At 34.3% G+C, this 21,226-nt stretch overlaps 1 protein-coding gene across 2 annotated transcripts in view; it reads right to left on the bottom strand.

The window, feature by feature from the left end:
- Window positions 1-21,226, bottom strand: part of LOC145260444 (E3 ubiquitin-protein ligase HECTD3-like) — a 140,079-nt gene that overhangs the window by 79,979 nt on the left and 38,874 nt on the right. For both annotated transcript variants that reach the window (XM_080118502.1, XM_080118493.1), the window contains exons 2-3: window positions 6,727-6,887; window positions 692-923 (exon numbers count right to left, since the gene is read on the bottom strand). In XM_080118502.1, coding sequence (XP_079974628.1) covers window positions 692-923; window positions 6,727-6,791 — 297 coding nt within the window. In that variant the 5' untranslated portion in view covers window positions 6,792-6,887. The remainder of the gene's footprint in view (window positions 1-691; window positions 924-6,726; window positions 6,888-21,226) is intronic.

Genomic DNA, 21,226 nt, shown 5'->3' with positions numbered 1-21,226 from the left:
CACACACCAGGCAACAGGCACCCCCGCTACTGTTGTTTTGACCCCCCCTTCCATCCCTAGGCTTCCTTACTACACCACCTAAATACCCGGGCACCCCCGCTAGTCTATTATATAAAGGGAAGCTGTTTGTGTATATGTGTGTTTGTATGTCAAGCTAAAAGTCAAAAACTACAAAACAAACAAAGTTGGTATATTCTTCGTTGGCATTGTCTTGAATGAATAATATCTAAAAATTAAAGATACATTCTTTGGGGATCAACTGGGCCAAGTTTTATTAGGAGGGGATAAATTTTTCAGCATTATTATGCACTAATTTGGAAAGAAAATGCAGGCTCATTATTTGAGAAACCTGTTATATAAAAGAAAATGTGTGTGTGCGTGTGTGTCTGTGTGTGTGTCCAACTAGAAAGGAATGGGCTGGGTAGAGGAGAAAGAGGTGGGGAGAGAAAGACAGAGAGATAAAAGTTTTAATAGAAATAGATTACATTCTTTGATCCAGACAATGTCAGATAACCCTGCTAGTGTTTGCATAAAATAAGATCTGTATAATGAATGCAAAAAAATGATAGACAACTTAAAAAAAAAAAAAAAAAAAAAAATGGATCATCAAATTCATCAAGTTTTTAAAAATTTTGTTGAATCTTGGATTTACCGAATTGAAAGCGAGAACGATTTTGCAGAAGAGACTTACTGAAATGCAATAGGATGAGACATCAACAAAGTCAACAAAGTTGACTAAATTGCCCAAATATTGGCTGTTCTGGTTCATACCATTGGCCATTAACTGGACAAGGGCCTCATCATGTTCCAATGTCCAGTTGGGTAACACAGCGTGTAGCTTTTGCACAACTTCTTCGTCTTGGGGAGAAACCTCCAACTTCTTTAAGCAGACAGCATAATGGTGTTCGACAACTTCTTCCCAACTGATAAATAAAAAAATGTAAAAAATTTATTTGAAAAATAAATTTTGTTTTAAAAATCATTTCTTAAATTGACAAATACAAAATGCAGTTAAAAAATGAGTACTGGAAACATTTGTTTAAACATGCGAAAATCTACAAGTTGCAGAAGTGGTATATTCAATCCAAATATAAGAATTTAGAAAATGGAAAGTTATGAGTAAGATGAAGCCCCTCGTATCAAAGTGACACTGTCTTGCTTGAGATGAAATAATAAATAATTTCATGCTGAAGAAAATTTATAAAGAAAAGGCTGAGAAATTATTATTGTTGTCGTTGAATGGAGTTTTCATGGAAATCTGATAAGTTACAGAAGCAATATTTGATCAAACTATACGAATTAAAAAAAGAAATGATATGGGAAGCTGTAAGATGAAGAAGGATAAGGTTGCAGAACCCTCAGGTGTTGTTTCAGAAATGTTGAAGGCTGCGGGCGAAACAGGAATTGAGATGATCACAGATTTGACAAACCAGATCATAAAGAAATTATCTTGAAAAACTTGATAAATTGTTACAAAAGGTCAATTTTACTTACAGAGAATTAAAATTGATGGCTCAGATCATGAAATTGATTGCGAGAATAATTGAGCAATAAAAAGTCAGGTAACAATGAAATGGAGTTTGGTCTTATGTCGGTGAAAAGTACCACAAATTATATATATTTATAACGAAAAGTACTACAAATTATATATATTTATAACGAGAAGTACCACAAATTATATATATTTATAACGAGAAGTACCACAAATTATATATATTTATAACGAGAAGTACCACAAATTATATATATTTATAACGAGAAGTACCACAAATTATATATTTATAACGAGAAGTACCACAAATTATATATATTTATAACGAGAAGTACTACAAATTATATATTTATAACGAAAATTACTACAAATTATATATTTATAACGAGAAGTACCACAAATTATATATATTTATAACGAGAAGTACCACAAATTATATATTTATAACAAGAAGTACCACAAATTATATATTTATAATGAGAAGTACCACAAATTATATATTTATAATGAGAAGTACCACAAATTATATATTTATAACGAGAAGTAACACAAATTATATATATTTATAACAAGAAGTACCACAAATTATATATTTATAACGAGAAGTAACACAAATTATATATATTTATAACGTGAAGTACCACAAATTATATATTTATAACAAGAAGTACCACAAATTATATATTTATAACAAGAAGTACCACAAATTATATATTTATAATGAGAAGTACCACAAATTATATATTTATAATGAGAAGTACCACAAATTATATATATTTATAACGAGAAGTACCACAAATTATATATTTATAATGAGAAGTACCACAAATTATATATTTATAATGAGAAGTACCACAAATTATATATTTATAATGAGAAGTACCACAAATTATATATTTATAATGAGAAGTACCACAAATTATATATTTATAATGAGAAGTACCACAAATTATATATTTATAATGAGAAGTACCACAAATTATATATTTATAATGAGAAGTACCACAAATTATATATTTATAATGAGAAGTAACACAAATTATATATTTATAATGAGAAGTAACACAAATTATATATTTATAATGAGAAGTAACACAAATTATATATTTATAATGAGAAGTACCACAAATTATATATTTATAATGAGAAGTACCACAAATTATATATATTTATAACGAGAAGTACCACAAATTATATATATTTATAACAAGAAGTACCACAAATTATATATTTATAATGAGAAGTACCACAAATTATATATATTTATAACAAGAAGTACCACAAATTATATATATTTATAACAAGAAGTACCACAAATTATATATATTTATAACAAGAAGTACCACAAATTATATATTTATAACGAGAAGTACCACAAATTATATATTTATAACGAGAAGTACCACAAATTATATATATTTATAACGAGAAGTACTACAAATTATATATTTATAACGAGAAGTACCACAAATTATATATTTATAACGAGAAGTACCACAAATTATATATATTTATAACGAGAAGTACCACAAATTATATATTTATAACGAGAAGTACCACAAATTATATATATTTATAACAAGAAGTACCACAAATTATATATTTATAATGAGAAGTACCACAAATTATATATATTTATAACGAGAAGTACCACAAATTATATATTTATAATGAGAAGTAACACAAATTATATATATTTATAACGAGAAGTACCACAAATTATATATTTATAACAAGAAGTACCACAAATTATATATTTATAACGAGAAGTACCACAAATTATATATATTTATAACAAGAAGTACCACAAATTATATATTTATAACGAGAAGTACCACAAATTATATATATTTATAACGAGAAGTACCACAAATTATATATTTATAACGAGAAGTACCACAAATTATATATATTTATAACAAGAAGTACCACAAATTATATATATTTATAACAAGAAGTACCACAAATTATATATATTTATAACAAGAAGTACCACAAATTATATATATTTATAACAAGAAGTACCACAAATTATATATTTATAACGAGAAGTACCACAAATTATATATTTATAATGAGAAGTACCACAAATTATATATTTATAACGAGAAGTACCACAAATTATATATTTATAATGAGAAGTACCACAAATTATATATATTTATAACGAGAAGTACCACAAATTATATATTTATAATGATAAGTACCACAAATTATATATATTTATAATGAGACAAATGTAAGAAAAGTATTTTGATAAGAAGAAGAACCTGTATTTTGCTTTAATGAATATGGAAAGAGCTTTTGACAGAGTGTCAAGTTGTTTGGTGGGTTTTGCATAAATTAGAGTCAAGTGAGTGGTTGATGAAGGTTGTTATTCAATGTACAGAAATGCAAGAGAAGTTATGGTAGAATAAACAGCACATTTAATGCTAAAGAATACATCAACGTTCTGTGTTGAGTCTCTTGTTTTTGTACATTCATTTTTTTCTTTTTAATTGTATCCCCAGTAATTATTGCCTTCCATAGTTTTTGTTGTTATCTCACCACGTTTTTGGCCAACTAATCCTTTGGCCTGCTTTGGGTAGGATTGAAACTGCTATCTTAAGACAATTCTCACCTAGAACCATAGAGACTCAGTGCCTGTATCCACTGTGCCACCCAACCCCCAAGGAATAATAAATAAATAAATAAATTTTTTTTGATTTTATAAATAATATATAATCTATTGCTTTTATTTATATCTGAATGCTCCGACGAACTACGAGACCTTGTGCCCCTCGACGTAAATACTCCCAACAAACCTGACAAGCAGCTAAATCCCACCCCTATACAGTAAAGATGCCTAGATGTACGAAGGCCTTCTAATCCAGTAGTTTCTTCCCCAGAACAGCTAGACTTTGTAATTCCCTTCCGCGTCCCTGATTCCCCAACTGTACTGACATGCAGAAGTTCAAGTGCAACGTGAACCGACATCTTGCTGCCCAACTTCCTACACAGTACCCCTGATGCTTATGTCCCTGATAGTAGCCCCCTACAATAAAGTGGCAATGTGCCTTGTTTGGGGTGAAAATGTAAAAACGAAAAAAAGAAAAATGAATAATTTAAAAAAAAATTTAGATATTGTTCATCAAGGGCAATGCTGCTCAAGAAAATATCAACCTTGTGGGTATTTTATATTATTTTTTATTGGAATCCTTTAAGATGAACAATTTGTATATTTATTTATTTGCAAACTATTATCCTCATCTTTCATAGTTGTTGTTTCACCACGTTTCGACCAACTATTCTTTGGGGCTCGTGGCACAGTGGATAGAGGCATCGAGTCTCTACACTTCCAGGTGAGCATTGTCTGAAGATAACAATTTCAATCCTACCCAAAGCAGGCCAAAACGTGGTGAGACAACCACAACTAAGTGTAATGTGAACAGACATCTTGCTGCTCATCTCCCTAAATAATATCCCTGCAACTTATGTCCCTGATAATAGCCCCTACTTCAAAGTGGCACTGTGTCTTGTTTGGGGTGAAAATGATATTAAAAGAAAATATCTTAAAACCATTATTTAAGAAGTTTCATAAAGGTTGTCTGGAAAAGATGCTATACGCTGACGATTTGGCACATGCCTGTGAAACAAAAAGTCTAAAGTTATTAAGTTAAAGGCTTGGATGGAAAGTAAAGGTTTAAGAGCAAATAAGACCAAGATCAAAATGATGCTCGGTGGTTGTAGTGTGGAAAGCCATCAGTAACTTCAAACATTTGGTTGTAAGAATTAAGCAGTGAAATTACAGCAAGATTGAAAGATACTAACAAGTTTATGTATGTGTAAAAATGGAGGCAAATGAAACTCATATTTGGATGGCAAAACTATTGGAGCACAGGGCAGAGGTGCAAGTGTGATTGCAAAAATTAAGAATGGATGGAACTTTTGCCATTACTAACCAGCAAAGCATTACCGTTAGTGTCAACCAAAAGAAGAGTCTCTCAGGAATGTGTCTGCAGTGTAATGCTGTATAGAAGTGAAACATGACGAGGGTTGAATACATATACTGCATAGAGAGAAATGATAGGAGAATGATACAATAGTTGTGTAATATGAAGACAGGCTTAGATCTGATGATCTCAGAGGAAGAGTAAACTGGGACAGCCTAGTGAGATGTGTGCAGAATAGAAGATTTTCATGATACGACCACGTTGAAAGGACACCTGAAAGTTTTTAAGTTGGTGGATATAGAACAGTTCAAGTAGCATGGTCAGTTGGCAAAGGAAGACCAAGGAAAGCATGAAAAGAAATGATAAGGATAGATTTGCGAGATAAATAAAGAGCAAAGATATGCTAGTTTGAAAATCAATTTCTATAAGTTGTCTTACATGTAAAACAGATGTTAACTGCAATATAAAGTCAAAAATCAAGATTTGCATTAAATTTAATTATTGCTGGACTCCAATTACCCAAAATTTCCTGAAATTCAATTTCTTGTCAAGAACCCTTAAGCTCAAAGCTTAAATTCTAGATCTCTAGAATCAAAATCATGTCATGAATTTTGATCAAAATTGAAATAAGGATCCTAAACATAAGGTTTAGTATCATTTTATTTTGATTACAATCTTTGTAATCAGACATAAAAGTAATGTTATCCATCCTGTGTTTGATATTCTTTTAGTTCTTCATCCGATTCTTTCCCATATCTAATATGTGATAACCAGCATCTGGAGAGAGTTCAAAGACTGTATATTCGAACGGTGTAGGGTCTATTGGATTTGCTCTATGAAAGCCAACTCAAAAAAACTCAACCTTTTTTCCCTTGAGTGCCAACAATTATGCAATGATCTCATTTTAGCCTACAATCTTATCAAGGGTCATTATGATATACTTCAGGACTTGTTATTCACTCCTGGACCAGAAAGAGATCTACGCAAACACGATAAGAAACTATTTCACTGCCAATTTCAATTGAACTGAAGCAGGGCTACTTTCTCAATCACAATCTGCGGATTTGGAATAAATTTCTAAGTGAAGTAATAAATGCACTAACAACAAAAAAAATGCAAAATGAATTTAGACGAGTGTTGCCTGACTATATATTTTCTCTATTGACGTATGCTTGTTTTCTGTTTTTGCCAAATAATTGGAATTCGAATTTGTCAGCCAAAATTCATTTAAATAAAATAATTCTAATAATTCAATAAAAATTTTATTTTTAAATAAAAGAAACAAAAAATAGAAAATCCTACTTTGACAATTTGAATGGTTTGGAAAATCTCGCTAAACTGTAATTTTTGGTTTGGACTGGTTCCATCGATGGCACGTCTTCTGTGGTACTATTTTTACCATAAAGTAACACCCAACTTTCAGATGCAACATCCAAATAATTTGTACAGTTGCGAGGTTTAACCTGAAAGAGAACAAAGAAACTGTAAATGATCTGGATATTCTATAACATTTAATGTTTAATGGTCTCTGCAAAAATATCAAAGGAATCAACTCAGAAATGACGAGAGAAAAGGAAACATTAGAAATATATGCAAATGAGATGAGGAATTATGGGATTGCTTTCTTGTCCATCTTAACTAATCGAATTATTCACATTGTTTTTTTTTTGTTTATAAAGGCATAACCACTTAGGGCCAAGAGGCCACTCGAGGATAAGAGTCAAAGTGTGTACAGTAGACAATTGGATAATAAAGTAATCGTTAGTAATGGAAATTCGGTAAATTTGTTAACTTATATGGAACGGTTCAGCAAACATTACAGGCGACTGTGAATTCAATATCCCCTTGACATTTTCTCCTTTGGAGGAAACCGGTTCAACCCGCCTAGGGTGAATTCCATACAACCACAACCATTATTGCAGAACAATGGTTTTCATAACAATAGCATCATGTAAGGAATATGCTATTCGGAGTAGGAAGATAATAGAAATTGATGTGGGCCATCTTTTTTTGTCTTGTTAATTAAATAACTGTCTTATATCTTCGCATTATTATGAAAAAATACAATCTTATAAAAACAATAGGGATATAGGAATCAATTTGAAAATAATCTTATAAAAACAATAGGGACATAGGGATCAATTTGAAAATAATCTTATAAAAACAATAACGATATAGGGATCAATTTGAAAATAATCTTATAAAAACAATAGGGACATAGAGATCAATTTGAAAATAATCTTATAAAAACAATGGGGATATAGGGATCAATTTGAAAATAATCTTAAAAAACAATAGGGATATAGGGATCAATTTGAAAATAATCTTATAAAAACAATAGGGATATAGGGATCAATTTGAAAATAATCTTATAAAAACAATAGGGACATAGGGATCAATTTGAAAATAATCTTATAAAAACAATAGGGACATAGGGATCAATTTGAAAATAATCTTATAAAAACAATAGGGACATAGGGATCAATTTGAAAATAATCTTATAAAAACAATAGGGACATAGGGATCAATTTGAAAATAATCTTATGAACACAATAGGGACATAGGGATCAATTTGAAAATAATCTTATAAAAACAATAAGGATATAGGGATAAATTTGAAAATAATCTTATAAAAACGATAGGGACATAGGGATCAATTTGAAAATAATCTTATAAAAACAATAGGGATATAGGGATCAATTTGAAAATAATCTTATAAAAACAATAGGGACATAGGGATAAATTTGAAAATCTTATAAAAACAATAGGGACATAGGGATCAATTTGAAAATAATCTTATAAAAACAATAGGGACATAGGGATCAATTTGAAAATAATGTCATAAAAACAATAGGGACATAGGGATCAATTTGAAAATAATCTTATAAAAACAATAGGGACATAGGGATCAATTTGAAAATAATCTTAATCTTTATTTTCAAATTGATCCTTATGTCCCTATTGTGTTTATAAGATTATTTTCAAATTGATCCCTATATCCCTATTGTTTTTATAAAATTAATTATTTATTTTATTCCAACAAAAACCTAACAGCCAGCCATGGTTCTCCCCCGAATGTGCTGCTGCCATCACACACAGAAATCACTTTTTCCATAGCTACCAACGTAATAGATGCACTGAAACTAAAGCTGCTTTCAGAAACCGCCAGCAACCACTGTAAAAGAGTAATAAAAAATGCAAGAGAACTATATGCGCAATCCTTTAAGTCCAAAGTAGCTGAGCAGCGGCTTGGTTCCCTACAGTTCTGGCAAATAGCAAATAGGATCTTGAACAGAAACGTGCGCTCTATCCCAACCATTATCAATGGATCAGAGGTCATCTCGACAGCATCCGACAAGGCCAAACTATTTGCCAAAATCTTTGCGGCAAATTCTACCCTGTGTGACGAAGGCCATCAACTCCCCATATTCCCTCCTATAACAGATAACACACTATGCAACATACAAATATCTGTGCGTGAGGTCGCCAAGCTAATCAAGAACCTTGACTCCAGTAAAGCAACTGGTCCCGACGGTATTCCAATTATAGTGTTAAAAAAATTACAACCAGAACTTGCCCCCATACTTTCCAAACTGTTTAAGCGTTGCCTTAAGGAGAAGTGCTTTCCAACACCCTGGAAAACCTCATCAGTATTCCCTGTATTTAAGAATTCAGGTGATAAGTCATCTCCCTCTCAGTACAGACCAATAAGTCTCCTGTTTGTCATGAGTAAGTTGCTGGAATCTACAATAAATAGAGAAGTAGTCAACCACCTCAGCAGAAATAACCTTCTTAGCGACACGCAATATGGTTTCCGCTCTGCTAGATCTACAGCAGATGTGCTAACAGTTATATCTCATAGGATTAGCGAATCTCTCGACAAAGGCTTCATTTCTAGGGCAATTGCTCTCGACATATCAAAGGCCTTTGATAAGGTTTGGCATAAAGGCCTACTACACAAGATTTCCAGCTACGGTATAACTGGAAATCTTTTCTCTATCATTAAGTCATTTCTCTCAGATAGGCTCATAAGAGTAGTTGTTGATGGGCAAAATCGGAGGCCAACAGTATTAATGCTGGAGTCCCTCAAGGGTCCATACTGGGCCCAACTCTCTTCCTGATCTACATCAATGATCTCCCAAAACACATACTAAAATCTTTCGTTGACATCTATGCTGATGACACGACCATCTATGGCAACACATCAAAGGCCGTAAATGATGATGTTCTCTCTGATTCTCTCTCCTCTGATCTTGAGCGCGTGGTACAGTGGAGAAAGAGGTGGCTGGTTATCTTTAATGCATCTAAGACTAAGCTCCTATCTTTACATCATAAACGCTCTGATCCCCATCTGGCATCAATTGAAATGGATGGCTCTCGTCTGGGTGAGGCTCCGTGTTTTGACAAGCTTCTGGGTTTGACCTTTACTCCTGATCTGAAATGGAACACGTACATCAAGTCTGTTGCCAAGGTCGCTGGAAAGATGGTGGGATCCTTCTACCACTCCAGAAGATATCTCACTACTGATGCAATTCTCTATCTATATAAAAGCCAAGTACGTCCAAGGATGGAATACTGTTGCCATATCTGGGCAGGAGCTGCCAAAAACAACCTATCCTGCCTTGACAGAGTACAAAATAGACTTCGTGGCTTAGTGGGGGATGCCCTTTTCTCTACCCTGCAACCCCTCTCTCACAGAAGAGACGTTGCGAGCCTATCCTTGTTTTATCGTTATTTTCATGGCAGGTGCTCGTCTGAACTCCAATCCCTGGTCCCCCCTCGCCAATCGTTCACGAAAAACACCCGTCTAGCTGAATCCACTGTGAAAATTTTCCCCCCCTCTATATCTGTGCCTAAATCAAAACGCGGATTCCATGAACAAAGCTTCTTTCTTAGAACTGCACGCCTGTGGAACTTTGTTCCGTCTGCCTGCTTCCCTCCGGACTACAACTTGGATGTCTCCAAGTCTAATGTTAACAAATTCCTAATGAACCGCCCCCTTAAGTAAACACTCCATCAAATCTCCACACTAACGTAATGTACTTGCAATAACCGTTATCCCTGAGTGGCTTCCGGGCCTTGATAAGTGGTGATCACTGTGTAAAAAAAAAAAAAAAAAAAAAAAAAAACAATAGGGATATAGGGATCAATTTGAAAATAATCTCATAAAAACAATAGGGACATAGGGATCAATTTGAAAATAATCTTATAAAAACAATAGGGATATAGGGATCAATTTGAAAATAATCTTATAAAAACAATAGGGACATAGGGATCAATTTGAAAATAATCTTATAAAAACAATAGGGATATAGGGATCAATTTGAAAATAATCTTATAAAAACAATAGGGACATAGGGATCAATTTGAAAATAATCTTATAAAAATAATAGGGACATAGGGATCAATTTGAAAATAATCTTATAAAAATAATGGGGATATAGGGATCAATTTGAAAATAATCTTATAAAAACAATAGGGACATAGGGATCAATTTGAAAATAATCTTATAAAAACAATATGGGCATTGGGATCAATTTGAAAATAATCTTATAAAAACAATATGGGCATAGGGATCAATTTGAAAATAATCTTATAAAAATAATAGGGATATAGGGATCAATTTGAAAATAATCTTATAAAAACAATATGGGCATAGGGATCAATTTGAAAATAATCTTATAAAAATAATAGGGATATAGGGATCAATTTGAAAATAATCTTATAAAAACAATATGGGCATAGGGATCAATTTGAAAATAATCTTATAAAAACAATATGGGCATTGGGATCAATTTGAAAATAATCTTATAAAAACAATATGGGCATAGGGATCAATTTGAAAATAATCTTATAAAAACAATAGGGACATAGGGATCAATTTGAAAATAATCTTATAAAAATAATAGGGACATAGGGATCAATTTTAAAATAATCTTATAAAAACAATAGGGACATAGGGATCAATTTGAAAATAATCTTATAAAAACAATATGAGAAGAATCCAGGTTCCGTTGATGGTCGTACGTCAAAACTATATGATATAAATGCAGGTGTACCTCAGGGGTCAATCCTTGAACTTTTATTATTCTTGATATCATAAACGACCTCCCTGATAAAATTGTCTCCGAGATGGGCATATTTGCTGACGACACCACGTTATATAACAGGCATGAGGGGAAAACAAATGAACACGTATCTAAGACAATGGGGGAAACTCTAGAGGAAAGCCTCCAACCTGTTGTGAAATGGGGACAAAAATGGATGTTCACATTCAATGCTGCCAAAATTTGTTTCCTTCAATAATTACAAGAAACCTTCTCAACCACCAAAAGTTATGGCTAATGATACATTACCTGAAAGTACTTCGTTCAAACTCCTCAATTACCGTTCATAGGGAACAGGAGTTGGAACAGATACATCGAGGGCATTGCCAAGGCTGCTGCGAAGAAGGTGGGCTCGTTCTCTACTGTGCTAGAAAGTTACTAATGCCTGAAAGTATCTTGTACCACTACAAAGCCACCATTCACCCATGTATAGACTATTGTTGTTACATTTGGGCTGGTGCATCTGCTACTAGTCTCTCACTCCTGGGCAGGGTCCAAAAGAGTCGCCAGCCTAATAGGTCTCATTTAAACTGTCATGTAAGCTTCAACCTCTGCCCAATTAATGAAACGTTGCATCCCTCTGCCTGTTTCACAAATGTTTTCATGGTAGACGCTCTGATGAACTACAAGCCTTTGTAATCCCATCAATGTAAATACCCCCGACAAGCAGCAAAGTCCCACCCCTACAAAGGAAGAGATCCCCAGTTGTCAGAAAGTCTTCTACTCTAATAATTTCTTCCCCAGAACTGCTAGAGTTGGGAATTCCCTTCCCGGTTCCTGCTTCCCCAAGTGTGTTACATGCAGAAGTTCAAGTGTAATATAAACAGATATCTTCATACTCAACTCCCTGCAACTTATGTTCTAAATAGTGGCTGGGCCTTGTTTGGGGTTAAAATTTAATAAAAATAAAAAAATATCAACTCTTTTCAGATCATTTAATGCGGAATCTTGTTAAGAAAAAATAAAAAATATCAACACTTTTTTGCAAAATCTTGTTAAGAAAAAAAAAAAATTGTATGCTTTTTTTTTTTTTTTTTTTTAAATTATATTTTCACCCCAAACAAGGCACATTGCCACTTTGGTGTAGGGGGCTACTATCAGGGGAAACATCTACTGGGGCACTATGTAGGGATTAGGGCAGCGAGATGTTGGTTCACGTTGCACTTGAACTTATGCATGTCAGTACAGTTGGGGAAGCAGTGACCTGGAATGGAATTCCAAAGTCTAGCAGTTCTGGGGAAGAAACTACTGGAGTAGAAAGATCTTTTACATCTAGGGATCTCTACAGTGTGGGGGTGGGATTTTGCAGCTTGTCGGGTCTGTCGAGGGTGTTCACGTCGTGGGGGCACAAGTGCTTGCAGTTCTTCAGAGCATTCACCATTATAATACTTGTAGAACAGGCAGAGGGATGCAACGTTTCGACGATGGGACAGAGGCTGAAGTTTTGATGCCAGTTTAGGGCCTATCAGATTTGCGACTCTCTTTTGAACCCTGTCAAGGAGAGAGAGACTAGTAGCCGATGCACCGGCCCAAATATGACAGCAATACTCCATACATGGGCGAATAGTGGCCTTATAGAGGTACAGGATACTTTCAGGTGTTAGAAGTTTTCTAGCACGGTAGAGAGAGCCCACCTTCCTCGCAGCGGCCCTGGCAATGCCCTCGATGTAATTGTTCCAGCTCATGTTTCCTGTGAACGTTAGGCCAAGGAGCTTGAAAGACGTACTCTCAGCTAAAGAGTTGTTGGCCATTGCTATAGGTGGTAGAGAAGGTTTCCTGTAATTATTGAATGAAACCAGTTTTGTCTTGGTGGCATTGAACGTTACCATCCATTTTTGTCCCCATTCCACTACTGATTTGAGGTCATCCTCTAGTGTTTCTGCCATTACTTTAGATATATGTTCATTTGTTTTCCTGTCGTGCCTGCTATAGAGTGTGGTGTCATCAGCATATATACCCATCTCAGAGGCAATTTTATCGGGGAGGTCATTTATGAATATCAGGAACAGCAGAGGACCAAGGATAGATCCCTGGGGCACTCCGGCATTTATATTATATTGTTTAGACGTACGACCGTCGAGGACAACCTGGATTTTTCTCTTATCTAAGAAGGATTTAATTATGTTAAGTATTCTACCAGTGATACCGTAAGATCTAATCTTCCTGAGGAGACCCTCATGCCATACCCTGTCAAAAGCCTTAGATATATCTAGAGCTACCGCTCTGCCCTCTCCCGCTTTGTCCAGTGAATGGTATATGCGTTCAGAGATTACAGTGAGGATGTCTGCCGTGGAACGGGCTTGTCTAAATCCATATTGATGGTCGGTCAGAAGTTTAGCATCTGTAAGGTGCTGGACTAGAGCATGGTTAATTAAGGTCTCAAATATTTTGGCAAAAAGTGGGAGGAGGCTAATAGGGCGATAATTTAATGGGTCAGTTCTTTCGCCAGAATTCTTGAATACTGGTACCACAGAAGCAGTTTTCCAACAGCTCGGAAAGCAAGATTCATTAAGGCATTTGTTGTAGAGTTTGGAGAGAACTGGAGCTACTTCGGCTGAGCACTTTTTTAATAGCACAGCTGGGATGAGGTCCAGTTGTTTATATCTTCAAAAATTTATTCATGATATTTAGTTTGGCTTTATTTTACAGCATATCAACCCTTTTTGGATTCAGTTATTTTGGTAAAATTTGTTATGTTACAAGTTGCTATATCATTGTTATGTTAGCAAACATCTTCGTCTTAACGAGTATAGTTTGTCTTGTCTTATTTTCTGGATAAAAAAATAAGTTTTTTATCAGGAAAATATGCTGTCAGAATAAGGGAAGGAATTGAACAAAATATTTAGCCCAAAAGCATGAAAAAAATAAATTCCACAAAAAAAAACCAGTATAACCAGCCTAGTGAGCCTGCTAGAACCTTTTATGTTCGACCAACATAAATTATGTGAAAAATGGATTTGACGGTTCCACCATTACAAGACAGTGTCTATACTAGATGAGAAAGCAAGCCCTTGTCAAATTATATCAGAGTTCAACGACCACTTCAAAGGAGACACAAACATTGTGTATGAAGAGGACAGATATTTATTACAAATCTCCATATATTGCTATGATCGCCAAAATCCATTCAGGTCATCAGGGAATTACCAGGTGTAAACAAAGAACTAACCAATTCATATGGTGGTCAGAATTATCTGACCAAATCAAAAGAGCAGTAGAAAACAGAAAATGTGTTGAGCTAAGGTATCAACCACCCAAACAACTCATGAAAACTGAGTTTTTGATAAGATCATGGCACACTCTAACCTCTGAACTTTTTGAATTGATAGATCACAGCTACGTCATAGTTGTTGACTACTTCTTTTGATATGCAGCGGTTTCCATGTTTACATCAAAAGCCTCCAGAGCTATAAGGCATCTGAAAGCCATTTTTTCCAGGCACAGGGTACCTGTCATCCCAAGAACAAACCCAGGAAGCTAATACCCCTCAAAAGACTTGACCAAATTTGCAAACGACTAAAGATTTCAGCATGTCACAAACAGTCCTCACTACTTTCAAAGCAATAGAGCAGTAGAGGCCTGTCTAAAATCAATGAAAGCATTGTTAAAAAAGGAAAATGATCTTTTTTTCTTATTTTGCTTGTACACAGAGCAGCACTAATGGACTGTAGGTGTAGTCCCAGTGAACTGTTAATGAATCGACACCCAACTCACCCAAGTCTACTAAAATCCAAATGGCCCAATATCAAAAGCAAAGGAAAAAAAAACCCAAAAGGCCCAACAACGATCCATGCACTACTTATCAGATAAAGCTAAAACCACTCCAAAATGGTATACAAGTTCATGAACTTATCCTTGTTGGAACAGTATTTACACCAAGTTCCTATGTTCTACAGAGCAAAAATGAACGGACAGTAATCTGACCACAATCGACGACACATTCGACGACACAATCGACGACACATTGTACCCAAACCAGCCAACAAAATAGCGAAGAACAGCATGTCCAACCCCGACTTCTCAAAACCCTTGGAAGTTGTCTCCCTTTGTATAGTAGCAAACGTTTTGCACCACTGGGAGTTGTTTCCGTTTAAAATGTAAACTCTCAACCAATGTGAATAAAATGAGTGGCCGTCAGCCATCTTGTTCTTAAAGAGTATACTTCTGTCTTGTCTTTTTTTCTTGTTGGTTTGGTTTAGTTGTTTTGTAGGGGAAAATTTCAAAGTTGTAGACCAAAAATTTGTTGAGCATATAGGTTGAGAAGGTTCCTCACACACAGAATCTTACTTTTATAGATATAAAGATAGATTATGTTGGCTGGATTTTAAAATTTGGGCCTAAACAGTATTTAAGCTGACAAATCAAACTTTGATTCTGACTAGCCAATTGTTATTTGCTATTGTTTTACTATGTTATTGACAACAGACTAACATAATTTGTTACAATTGTTTTTTGAAATATAAATAATCTGGTTTGTAATTTAGATATGGAGACATTCTAAAGTAAACACTTAAAAAGAAAACCTCTTCCAAGGGGAATAACTCTTACTCTTTGTTTAGCTTAGATAATCATCATCATCATCAACCCTGCTATTTTAACAGCGTTGGCAATCACGACTCTCCAAATTGTTGAGCTATAGTAATCTAGGGAAGACAAGTAAAGACGGTAGTTTCTTGTTGCTTTCTGTCTTAATTTGGGGGTGCATCTCCCCAATTAGTTAAATGCATTCGCAGATACCAGCCTGGGTATTTCTATGAGTAAGTGCAACACACCCATCTGGGACTGGCTAGGCTCATTGTTGCTTAACTTTGGTGACCTGGCGAGAACTGGTATGTCAACATTATTGTGGCGTATATATTAGATACTAGATATAACAAAAAGAAGAACATAGAATTATTTACGAAAGAACTTGGAATGTAATTGATACCAGCCAACATCAAGCTGGCACAGCTAGTAGAAACGTTAAATTTTGGTAATATTTTAATAATGTGCGTGTTGTGGTTATACCCTCAACAAACCCATCTAGCAGCAAGATCCCACCCCTTCACTTTAACAGCTTCTAGATGCCAGAAAGCCTTCTACTCTAAAAGGGCCATTCCCTGTCACGTGTGTTACAGTTCAGACAGGTTTTCATCGATAAAATTTATTTAAAATCTCCCTTATATTTTACTCTTTTCTTTTTGGCTTATGTATTCGTAAACCATTACTCTTTTATGTATTCGTAAACCATTACTCTTTTATGTAGTACATAAAAAATCCCCATACTTTTGACCATTCTTTTTAGAATAGTCTTGTTTCTAGCGTCATGTGCATTACATTCAGACAGGAAGGATATTTGAAAAATTTGTAAACAATGTATAAACTCTGCGAATTGTGCCATTATTTTTTTTTTTGATAAAAACAGGTTTTTCTACATTTTTAGGGAGTATTCTAATTATTACAATAGTTGTTCGATAAATTTTTTTTCATTGACACCCTGAAAATTAAGGAATCTGTTGTCACGTGTGTTACACCTTAGCGTCATGTGTATTACCCGTGTGAAATTTCACTCATTTCCAAAGCTCTGTGAAGTCGGAAAGTAGTCAAATTTTGTCCTGAGAGAATTGGCCATTTGTTTTGGATAGCACCGTCCCTAGAAAATTATCATTGAAAATATTTCAAACCTGTGCAGGTTAGTGTAAAACTTCTTTTTTTTTTTCATATATATATATATATATATATATATATCATAAAAATATATCAGGTAGTTTTTTTTTTGTTTTTGTTTTTTTTTACTGTCTGAACCCAGTTTGGTGACTTAGTGTAAAAAATCGAACATGTTCAGCTTTGTTTTCCATACGGTTGATAAAGAAAATTATTTTCTCAACTTTTCAATATTTTCATTTTAATTGTCTAAGCTAAAAAAAAAAAAAGTTAAGACACCATGACTGGACCCGACACAAACACGTTTTGTGTAAAGACGCTTTAAGGACGCTGCCGGCTTTTTTTATTTACTCATTATTTCATTTTATTTTACTTAAATAATTTTTCTTTAATTTAAATACATTTTTTTCACTTTCTTTCATTATTTCGTACGCATGCTTATTTTATTTTTTAATAAAATAAATGTTTCATTTTTTTTTTCGAGGATAAGTGATGCACAACGTTCTTCAGACAGACAAGGTCACACACACACACACACACATATATATATATATATATATAGATAGATAGATAGATAGATAGATAAAAATTGTTAATAAAAACAATGGATTGTTTTTAAAATAATTGTCAGTGTAAAAACTATTTAAGAAGAAATAAGTTTCTTTAGTAAAAATAATTGTTTGTGTCTGCCTTTATTTCAATTCACAAATTTAATCATTTTAAATAAAAATGTATTCTTATTTGCATTCTTCAAACAATTGTTTTCATCGTGAGTGTTATTTTCACAACGTTTCGATTGATGTCACCTCTGACTTTCTTCAGGTGTATCTTGTCGAATTTTAGAATTTTTCTGTTGAACTCAGGAATCAGTTTTGAATTTTAAACAGAACCATTTATTTAAAATGCTCTTGTTCATTCAGCTATGGCTTGATAGAAGTCCCAATTCGTAATTGTATTTTAAGTGTCGCCTGTATGAGTGAACCTTCAAACTCCAGAATAATGTAACTTACACCTGAAATTTACCAAGTATTTTATCCACTACACCACAGGTCTTTACAGATAATTTTAGTATAAATTTTAGCAGCCTTAAAACTATTTGTGTTTTTCACTACATATCACTATTTATTACGCCATATTATTCACAAGTTCAGCAAGATACACATGAAAATATTGGAGCTTACATTTGTTATATTGTCGAGGGTGTTCTGTATGACATTACGGCGCCAGTACGAATATGCTATATTGTGGCAGGGTATAATATGTGTGTGTATATGATAAGTTGTGTATATTTTGAAGTTTTTTCAAACCATCTAACGTTCATAAATGCTTACATAAATACATTACACGTATTGATACAGTTCAACAGCGCATATAACATTTAACAACAAACTATCATAAATGGACCTGAGGTAATCTCGTCAGCATCAGACAAAGCCAAACTCTTTGCTAAGAACTTTGCAGCTAATTCTACCCTTTGAGACGAAGGCCGCCAACCCCCAATATTTCCTCCTGTATCAGAAAACACACTATGTGATATACAAATATCTGTACATGATGTTGCCAAGCTAATCAAAAACCTTGATTCCAGTAAAGCAACCGGCCCTGATGGTATTCCAATTATAGTACTCAAAAGACTTCAACCAGAACTAGCACACATACTTACAAAACTGTTTAAACGTTGTCTTAAGAAGAATTGCTTCCCATCACCCTGGAAAATCTCATCAGTATATCCTGTATTTAAGAATTCAGGTAATCGCTCATCTCCCTCTCAGTACAGGTCAATAAGTCTCTTATGCATCATGAGTAAGTTACTGGAATCTGTGTTAAATAGAGAAGTAGTCAACCATCTCAGCAAAAATAACCTTCTTCATGATACACAATATGGTTTCTGTTCTGCTAGATCTACAGCAGATGTGCTTACAGTTATATCCAATAGGATTAGCAAATCTCTTGACGGAGGCTACCTTTCTAGGGCAATTGCTCTTGACATATCAAAGGCCTTTGATAGAGTATGGCATAAAGGTTTACTTCGTAAGATCTCCAGCTACGGTATAGTGGAAATGTCTTCTCAATTATTAAATCATTTCTTAAAAATCAGAAACTCACAGTATTAATGCTGGAGTCCCTCAGAGGTCCATCCTGGGCCCAACTCTTTTCCTGATTTACGTTAATGATCTTCCAAATCACATCCTTACATCATTCGTAGACATTTATGCTGGTGACAGTACTATCCATAGTAGCACATCTAAGACCGTAAACAACCAAGTTCTCCCTGATTCTCTCTCCTCTGATCTTGAGTAAGTGGTACAATGGAGGAAGAGTTAGCTTGTTACTTTTAATGCATCTAAAACCAAGCTTTTATCTTTACATCATCGATGCTCTGATCCTCATCTGGCATCAATTGAAATGGATGGCTCTCGTCTTGGGGAGGCCTCATGTTTTGACAAGCTTCTGAGCTTGACCTTTACTCCTGACTTGAAATGGAACACATACATCAAATCTGTTGCCAAGGCCGCTGGAAAAATGGCCGGATCCTTCTATCGATCCAGTAGATATCTCACTGCTGATGCAATTCTCTATCTATATAAGAGCCAGGTACGTCCAAGGATGGAGTACTGTTGCTACATCTGGACAGGAGCTGCTAGAAAGGGCTTATCCTGCCTTGATAGAGTTCAAAATAGACTTCGTAGTCTCGTAGGGGACGTCCTTTTCTCTTCCCTGCAACCTCTTTCTCACAGAAGAGGTGTTGCGAGTTTGTCTCTGCTTTACCGTTATTTTCATGGTGACTGAGCTCCAATCTATGCCCCCCCCTCACCAAACTTTCACAAGAAATACCCGTCTAGCAGAAAACACTATCAATAATTTCCCCCACTCTTTATCTGTGCCTAAAACTAAATGTAGATTCCATGAACAAAGCTTCTTTCTTAGAACTGCACGCCTGTGGAATTGTCTTCTATTTTCCTGCTTTCTAGCTGACTACAATATGGTTGTCTTCAAGTCTAACATAAACAAGTTTTTGATGAGCCATTCTATATAAGTTTACAAATTTACCGAATTTCTATTACTAACGATTACTATATTGTCCAATTTCTACTGTACACTCTTTAACCCTTATCCTCGAGTGATCTCTTGGCCTTGATAAGTGGTGATGCCTATGTAAAAAAAAAAAAAAAAAAAATTTTCTTAACAAGAAAAGGACAGAACATCTGGGAGAATTACTTCTTGCCAAATAGGGAAACATTACCTTCATTCATCTGGGGTCTCGGTTGATAAATTTGCCACAAGCTGCAAAGAACATTTCTTCCAAAGAAACGACCAGGAGTCTTTAGTTATTTTTTAGATAAATTTTATTTCGTTAGGTTTCCTTGTTGGAAGATTGCACACTTGTCTTAGATTCTGTTTTACCGTCATGGCCATTATGACTGTCTCTCTCTCCTTTTAACTCCTAACTCTCTTGTATATATGTAACTATTCCTTTGTGCTTATGTCACTTGAGCACACAAAAACCCAGCACGTGACTTTCGGTCACGTTTTCTGGCTAAATTTATTGCTTTTATTCCTAGGTTTGAACACCCCTCTCTACTTATGTCCACCACCTTCTTTTCTTGTTTCTAAGCAAAATATTTTACTAAACATTCCTTTACAAATATTCTCTCTGCATACCTTTTTCTACCTAACATTTACAAAACAATAATGTTTATTATCTAACATTTTACTTATCTAATAATAATAATAATAATAATAATAATAATAGTCGATTTCGTAAATTGACTATCAGTAAAGCAACCCAATGTTCCCCCGGCATAATATAACACATTAAACAGTCCAAAGAAAACGAATAATACAAATAATCAATCTCTATTTAAAAAACTCAATAAAATACACGTGTAAAAGATTGGAGGTTACATTAAACAGTAGTTAAAAGTGTCCCAGGTACCTGTGCAGAATTTGAACCAAACATAACTAACTGGCCGCTCGGCTTTGTTTGGAATATGACGTCAATTGCTGGCTTTCACCGAGCGTCGCCGATTATCAAAATGTAACAACGCTAC

This window comes from Euprymna scolopes, chromosome 3 (genome assembly GCF_053919585.1).
Source record: "Euprymna scolopes isolate OS-2025 chromosome 3, ASM5391958v1, whole genome shotgun sequence".
NCBI lineage: Eukaryota > Metazoa > Mollusca > Cephalopoda > Sepiida > Sepiolidae > Euprymna > Euprymna scolopes.
The sequence above is the reverse complement of the archived record's forward strand: the minus strand, read 5'-3'. Positions and strand labels throughout refer to the sequence as shown.